General features: G+C 42.3%; 1 protein-coding gene across 1 annotated transcript in view; it reads right to left on the bottom strand.

Moving 5' to 3' along the window:
* Positions 1-2,582: 2,582 nt before the first annotated feature.
* Positions 2,583-8,565, bottom strand: part of EXOC8 (exocyst complex component 8) — a 45,512-nt gene continuing 39,529 nt past the window's right edge. The window contains exon 3 of the mRNA XM_040429300.1: positions 2,583-4,368. Within this exon, the coding sequence (XP_040285234.1) occupies positions 2,757-4,368 (1,612 nt within the window). The 3' untranslated portion in view covers positions 2,583-2,756. The remainder of the gene's footprint in view (positions 4,369-8,565) is intronic.

Here is an 8,565-nt window from a genome sequence, read left to right as displayed (position 1 = left end):
TCACAAAATGTATTTGTCAGGCTTCTGGGAGAAGTATACATACAATTAAGAGGTTTTTATTTTTTACTCTACACCATTCCTTATGAACTGTTCTAGTTCCTCCCTCCATTTTACCCCCAGTTCCATTACCTCGCCCCGGTCACTTCCCCTCCAACCTTCTACACCCCCCCCTCCCAAAGACAGCTGTGGCTTTCCCATTGAGGTGCAGCCCATCTCTAAGGTAGAGCCTGCAGCAGACAGAAAATTTGTCCCAGTTCTCCACGAACCCAAACACCTCGTTCCTACTCCAGTTCTTGAGTTGCTTGTTTATCTCTCTAATTTCACACAGCCTTTCTGGTGTGTGGGTCATGGTACAGGTGGTATTTCAGAGAATTTTAAGTTAGAGGTCCTTGCCCTGAGATTGCTTCAAACTACCAGAACCTGTCTGGCCTATCCTGCACTCCTAGTCCCCTTCTTGCTGGAGCAGACATTGCCCCAGCTCTTGTATTTAATGCCACCACCTTCCTCTGATATTACCTCCTTCTAAGCACCACAATACGGCTCCCAGGTCCTATGCAATCATTGTCATCCTCAAGTCCAATTTTATCTGACTGTTATGTGTCATCATGGGCTCCTTGGGCCCCCTCCTGATTCCCTGCTCCGTATCTGCCCCAAGTGCCACGGTCGCTACCACTGCTCTTACCGCCACAACCATGGTTACAGATGGTACTACCACTACAACAGCTAGGGTCCCCTGTCTCCCCCTGAACCTTCTTCTCATGGGAGTCAAAACGTTGACTATTCTCACATAAGTCATCAACAGGGAGACTCTCTTGAGTATCTTCTATAACGGATGGTAGGGTTTTGTTGCCTGTTTTGAGGAAAAAGGCGGCGCTCCACTAGGAGGGGCAGTTAAGACCGAGGATTCAACTGAAAGACTTCTGAGGTTGTTAGGAGGAGTAATGCTGTGACCATTGGCACCAAGCTTCAGTGTCAGACATGATATCCACACCATTCTGCTGTGTCTGAGATGAGCGAGTTATCCAGTCCACAATCTCATCCTCTTTGTCCTCAATAATAATGTGGCGCCCATAAGAAGCCAGGGAGAATTGTGGCCTACTACTACTGGCCAGATGGCTGGTGCTGCTACTGCCCACATTCTGACTCAGGGACAACAAGGCTGCTAGGCACCAGGGCTAACCACTGAGCCACTGTTTTATTTATTTTTTGCCAAAAAGGATACTTCATTAAAGTACCGTATTTTTTGCCGCATAAGACACATTTTTCCCCAAAAAATCTTATGGGGCGAATACTAATGAGCCGCTTCCATTATGGAAGCGCTGATTAGTACCGGAGGACCAGGAAGCGATGAAGGCTCTGTACTCACCGCTTCCTGGTCCTCGGCTGTGAAGTCTGCGCACAGCGTGAGTGTGCTTTGTGTTCTCACGCTCTGCACAGCCTTCACAGCACAGCCGGCGGCAAGATGAAGAAGATCACGCTGTGTGTGAGGAGCGGCGGCGTCCAGCAGCAGGAGAGGCAAGTGTTTTTTTATTTTGTGATCTGAGGCTGCTTATACATGGCTGGGGGATAATATGAGGCATGGGGGTCTCATCTGAGGTCAGATTGGGGTCTTCTTTATATTGGGATCTGATCGGAAGTCTGATCTGAGGTTATAATATTGGGGATCTGATTGGGGCTGTCAGATGAGGTCTGATTAATATTGGGGGTCTGATTGCTGATCTGATGTCTAATGAAAGATATTTTTTTCTTATTGTCCTCCTCTAAAACCTAGGTGCGTCTTATAGGGCGAAAAATACAGTAAATATATTTGTCGCAGTATGCGTATGAAAACCATTTTCGTGTATTCAAAGGTATACCCCCACGGAAAGCCCAGCAACATGGTGCTAAAGCGACTCTGACAATAGAAAAGTTATCACCCAGTTTTCAATTTATTCATACATTTTCAGGAGGAGTAACAGAATAATGACACAAATGCAGAGCTCTAAGAAAAAAAGTGCTTTATGTCATGGGAAATATAAGAATTTACAAAGACATAAGTCAGGGGAGCTGACAAGTATTCTAAGTATGATACACTGATTTACCAATTTAGTCAAGTTGCAGTAATAATTAGTCTCAACATACAGTACAAAAGCCTGAATATAAATGAAAGGGATTCTGTCACCAAGTTTTAGGCTATAGAGATAAGGACATGCACGGCTAGATTGCCACTAGCATGTCCGCAATATACTGGTCCTATAGGGCTGTGTGCGTTTATTTTCTTTAAAAAAGGATTTTTGAGATATGTAAATTAGTCTTGTAAGGTGCCCAAGGGGCTGTACGAACCTTCCTGGAGCCCATCACCGCCTATGTCCTCCGAATCTCCTCCTTTAGTCACCGATAGATTGCCGTAATCTCCGCCTCAGGGAAGGAACTGCGCATCGCGAGATTACGGAAATCTATCGGTGACGAAAGGAGGAGATTCAGAGGACATAGGCGGTGCTGGGCTCCTTCACAGGCGGGCGTGGCTGGGCACCAGGAAGGTTTGTACAGCCCCTTGGGCACCTTACAAGACTAATTCTCTAAAATCCTTTTTTAAAGAAAATATAAGCACACAGCCCTATAGGACCGGTATATTGCGGACATGCTAGCGGCGATCTAGCCGTGCATGTCCGTATCTCTATAGCCTAAAACTTGGTGACAGAATCCCTTTAAAGCTAAGAAGAAAGCAGGCACAATGTATTATTAGCGAGCACATTTCCTAAAAGACAAGAAAATTACTACACAATTGATGTTGTACCAGGATTAACTCTAACCAATCTGGATATACTTCTCAAATCATGCAACTGTTTGGCTGGCTTACCTACACCTTCCTCAAATCTCTTCTCTACCACAGGTAGAACTGTGTCATATAAAAAAGATGCATTTTGTCTTATAAAACCTCTCTTTTCAAAGTCTTGCTCACATCTCAGACTATAGTCTACATGTTGAACAGCTACCAGTATTATTTCTATTAAACCCTCCAGAAGAACCATGTGCAGTTCAGGGAAGTACAATTTAAGTGCTTCTTCCAAAAAGAACATTATTTGCTTAGTAAAAGCAACAATTGTGTAACTGAGATTAACCCAACAGTCATCTCCTGTATACTGATCAAAATTGTCCACACCACAATTCTGCATCTCTTCCTTCAATTTTGCCAAAGCTTCTGGTGTCATAAGGTTCATTTTCCTCCACATTTCTTCAGAATTACGGTGCTTTGTGGCCTCAATAATAATATCTTTGTTGCTTTGCAAAACAGCTTTTAGATCTTTCACTAAAAAGGCATGCAATATAAATGTCAGATCTAAGCCAATTTCAGACAAATGCTTACAATGTTCTTTTGCAACTTTTACACATTCTGCTGCAGTAGAAAGGCTTTCTTTGCTGTCAAACACCTGCTTACTGAAAGCATCAACAAATATTTTCAAGGCAGAACAGGACCACACAATGAACGCAGAGTAGCAGCCATTGTTCCCAGAAAAATCAATCTCAAACTCTTTGGCTGTTTCGAGTAAACTGGTAAAGAAAACATTGCAAAGTTTATGTACATAAAGTAAAGTTGCTCCCTCTATTCTTAGTTGGCGTATAGCACTATGCACTGCAGTGGCTCTATTTTGCAAGAATAAGCCACATGCTTTTGTTGACTGTCCTAGGCGCACAAGTTGAGAAACAGCTCTGCGTGTCGCTTTTGGGCCTCCTCGTAATGAGCGGTCTGGTAAAAGCTCAAACACCAAAACATCAGTTAGATGTCTTAGACGTGGGTCTACTTTTGTTCTCAAATCCTGCACCGAATAGGTTAATGGTTTATCTTGTAAATAACTATTTAGCTTAGCCAACAAATCAACAGCTCCTTCAAAATTTCTCTGTGCTATGCAGACATCCAAATTGTCAGGGAGCTCTTGAATCCATTCAAAAGATAAATTAACCTTTTCTTCCTTTTCCTCTATAGTAGTTTTCTTGTCATTTAAGGAAGGGTTACTTGACACCTCTACCATGGTAGGAGAACACAGTGGATCTTCTTTTTTACATTTCTCTATCAACATTTTATTCTTTTTTGTCTCCTCCAAAAGATCTAGCCATTCTTTCTTAATTTTTGCATTCTCTGCCTGAAAAATTCTGCTCTCTGGAAACATCAAGATCTTAAACATATTTTTCATAGGAGGATTTTCCTTTACATTCACTACAGCAAGATCATCCAGATTATACAAAGCATTATATTTGTACATTCCTCTTCGATTTGGCAATGATGTAGCTATAAGCAGACAATCGTTCATCAGAAATGTATGCACTTTTTGTATAAGCACCATATTATCCACATCAAACTCAGTCAGGTCTCCATTATACAGTAGATACCTGGAAAAATAAAAATAAATAAATTAAAAAAAATGCATAGAAAGCATACATGTATACAAGTATAGCAGTTCATGTATGGCTACACTGCCATCAAGAAACACAGGTGCACTGGATTTCATAATGCAATTTTCAGCAGTTTGGCACATACCGTAGTAACAGTTTGTAAGGCCGGAAAAAGACATCTGTCCATCCGGTTCAGCCTGTTATCCTGCAAACTGATTCAGAGGAAGGCAACCCCCCACTCCTACCAGAAGCTAATTTTCCTTATTTTAGGGGGGGAAAAATAAAATAAAAATCTGGATCAACGACCCTCCTCCAGAAAGCTAGTAACTATAACCTATATTATTATACTCCAGAAATACATCCAGGCCCCTCTTGAACTCTTTTAGTGAATTCACCATCACCACCTTCTCAGGCAGAGAGTTCCATAGTCTAACTGCTCTTACCATAAAGAATCCTCTTCTATTCATGTAGAAGAGGTCCCCTCGCCACAGTCCTTGGGTACAAATAGAACATGGGAGAGATATGTACTTCCCCTGGATGTATTTGTACATAGTTGTTCGATCTCCCCTCAGTTGTCTTTTTTCTAAACTGAACAACCCTAATTTTAATCTTTCTGTACTGTAGTCCACCCATGGAATGATTGATAACTCATGCGCTTTGCAGAAAAAAATGTTTTTATAGTATTAATATAAAGATCTGGTTCTTTGATTCCTTTTCTCCATAAATGACATGCTCCCGTAACAAAATTGGCCAGTACCCTTTGACAGCTGAATTCTGCTCTGGGGTTCTATACTGCGGTCCGTAAATAACAGCAGTGCACCTCACCAATCGCAGACAACTGTATCACTGTCTTGAGGCTTCTGTCCCCGCTGTTCACCCTTATAGACTTCAGGCCTAATAAAGCAGCAGAATGGCACAGGTGGCTAAGAAGCGATGACCAAATTGAGACCACCTGTGCTGGATATCGGGTTGAGGGATGACGTCTTTGTGACTGCCTGTGCCAAGATGCAGGCAATGCAGATGGAGGCTGGAAGAGGTCTGAGTATTTGACTTTGTTGTCAGTTACATTATAACTATGCGGTGTTGGGCCACTGTATGGGACATTATAAGTACAGCTGCTTTCACACTCGCGTTTTGGCTTTCCGTTTGTGAGATCCGTCATGGGCTCTCACAAGCGGTCCAAAACGGATCAGTTTTTCCCTAATGTATTCTGAATGGAAATGGATCCGCTCTGAATGCATCAGTTTGCCTCCGATCAGTCTCCATTCCACTCTGGAGGCGGACACCAAAACGCTGCCTGCAGCTTTTGCTGTCCGCTTGATGAAACTGAGCCATATACTGTTTTCTCTGACACAATAGAAAACGGATCCGTCCCCCATTGACTTTTAATGGAGTTCATGACGGATCCATCTTGGCTAGGTTACAGATATTACAAACGGATCCATTAATGAAGGATGCACGTGGTTGTATTAGTTTAACAAATCAGTTTTTGCAGATCCATGACGGATCCGCCCAAAACGCGAGTGTGAAAGTAGCCTACTGTGTGCACTATGGGGGCATTATCACTATTAGGGGCCATATGTGGGTACTATAGGGGGTATTGTAATCATTATAGGGGGGAAAAAACTACTGGCCACTACAGGGGAGAATGATAACTACTGGGGGCACTATATGGGACATAACTATTGGCAGCACAAAAGAGTGCATGGTAACTACTGAGGACAATATAGAGGCATTATAGCTACCAGGCCACTAAAGGGGAGCATTATAACTACTGGGTGACATTATAGGTGGCCCCATATCTACCAAGGGCCCTATAGGGCATAATAACTACCGAGGGTACTTTGGGGAAAATAATTTTGACTATGGGGACTTATTACCACTGTGTATAATATAGAGTGTATAACTACTAATGGGGAGCACTGGCACTATTAGGGACACTAATAGTGTATTTTTTTATGGAAATCTATGGATAAAGGAATCAAATAGAAAACCATAAGAGAAGAAAATATGGTGGGAATAATGTGCTGTCACGGAGACTTCCAGGAAACCAGATTACTGGTGAGTATAGTACTCATTTCCCCAGTTGTCTCCATGACAGCACAAATTTTTTTTAGGGAGGGACAACAGCACAAAGGACTTTCCTTCAAAGGTCCATATGCTCCCTTGCAAGAACATCCAGTTTATAATCTTTTGTAATAATATGGGCCTTCTTCCATGTTGTGGCCCTACAAATCTGCTCTAGAGATGCCAAAGATCTTTCCGCCCAAGAAGCTGAAATGGCTCTAGTCGAATAAGTCCTTAGGGAAGGAGGAGCCTCTTGCCTGCTGCTTTATAGGCCTCTGCAATTGCAGATCTTAACCAGCAGCAAATAAACTTTTTGCCGCCTTCTTGCCTTCGTTTGGAGCACAAAATTGTATAAACACGTTCTTATCCATTCTCCAGCTCTTTGTTGCTTCCATATTTTTGCCCACATTTTTGACTCTTGATCATTTTTAGGACTAGCACAAAATTATGGTATTACAATGTCCTGGGATCTATGAAAAGAGATAACTTTTGGCAGACAACTCCAATCTAACTTAAATATTAACTTGTCTTCAAAAATCATTCCTTAATTGGTAGATATGTCTGGCTGAGGAAATTGCCACCAAGAATATAGTCTTAATGGTAAGCCATTTAATGGATATGGATTCTAGTCATTCAAAAGTACCATATTAAAGTTCCAAGGGGCTACCATGCTCTTGATTCTAGGCCTGAGCCTGTCTGCAGCTCTAAAGGAATCTGGATACATGATTAGGGTTTGTACTGTAAAGAGCCGAAACCTATTTGGAGAGAGACCCAAGTCCAACCCTTCTTGCAAGAACTCAAGGATAAGGGGAATATTGGGAGATGACTAATTGAATTTATCCCCACACCAAGAAGCACATTTCTTCCACACTTTCAAATAAGTCTTGGTAGTATTTAACTTTCTACTAAACAGCAAGTTATTACTTTCTCTAATAATCCCAATTTTAAGAGGATGGATTCCTCAGCATCCACACTGATCATTTCAGTAATTTGGGATTGGGATAATTCATTGGACCATGGGATAGGAGATCCAAACTCTGTTGAAGGAGTATAGGGTCCTCCCTGCTGAGGGACCTCCGAAGACCAAACCAGCCTCTATTGAGCCAGAATGGTACCACAAGGATTAATGTGCAGATCTTTGACTGAAATGTCTGCAGAACTCTGGGAATCCGTGGAATAGGAGGAAATGCATAGACTAGGTTGGATGTCCAGATATGGCTGAAGGAGTCTGTAACAGAACTATGCCGCATGTCTATACTGTTTTTAGGATCGAACACGGTCAGCGGTGTACACTAAAGAATCTATGGAACTGTTTTGGGCAGAAAATTGTGCTTGCGGTCGGTCATAAAGGACTTCACTTAACTTTTGATCCGCTGGAGGGATTTGTGTGATTTTTGGAAGTGTTTATGTTTGATGTATGCAGAGTTTAAATATGTAATTTTTATGGAGATGGAATGTATGGTTTTAAAGTTACTGTGTATGTTTAAAAACTGTATTTTTACTGTCTGTGATAGTTATGTTAATCCATAATTATATCCCAGACAGAAAGGGAGGATTTTGTGTGTTTGGGTGGGGATTCCTGTCCTGTTGTCTCTCTGTGTGTATTGGCGATGTCCTTTGTCCTGAGAGATAATTGAATTACTTCTCGGTTGTCTCCAGGATAGAGGATATTGTGTATTTGTCTGTCTGTGGTGATTGCATCAACCCAGTGTGAGGTAATTCTATCACGGACAGAGGGGAGGATTTTGTGGGGATGTGTTGTAATATATTGATTGGTTGTATTTTAAACCCCTGTGGGCAGTACTATGTTTTTGGAGTGTGAATAAAAGAGGCTGTACGTTCAGTTCAGCTGGGTTCATGATTTGCTAACCCTTCAAAACGCAGCCTTGTCTCGTTCTTGAGAGGGAAAATATGGGATCGTTACGCTGCTCTTTTTACCGCTGAACCCGACTCTACCTCTGGACCGCGTGGATGGGGTTATACCAGCTGCCCTCGTACCCAGCAGCTTGCCAGGAAAAGGATGTCCCCAACAGCTGATACCCTCTCACTATCTGGGTAGCCGTTACATTGGTGGCAAGCAGTGGGATTGGTCCTTTTATCCAACGAGCAAGTGCTGAATGGAGTCTC

Source organism: Bufo bufo, chromosome 4, assembly GCF_905171765.1.
Source record: "Bufo bufo chromosome 4, aBufBuf1.1, whole genome shotgun sequence".
NCBI classification, from domain to species: Eukaryota; Metazoa; Chordata; class Amphibia; order Anura; family Bufonidae; genus Bufo; species Bufo bufo.
The sequence above is the reverse complement of the archived record's forward strand: the minus strand, read 5'-3'. Positions and strand labels throughout refer to the sequence as shown.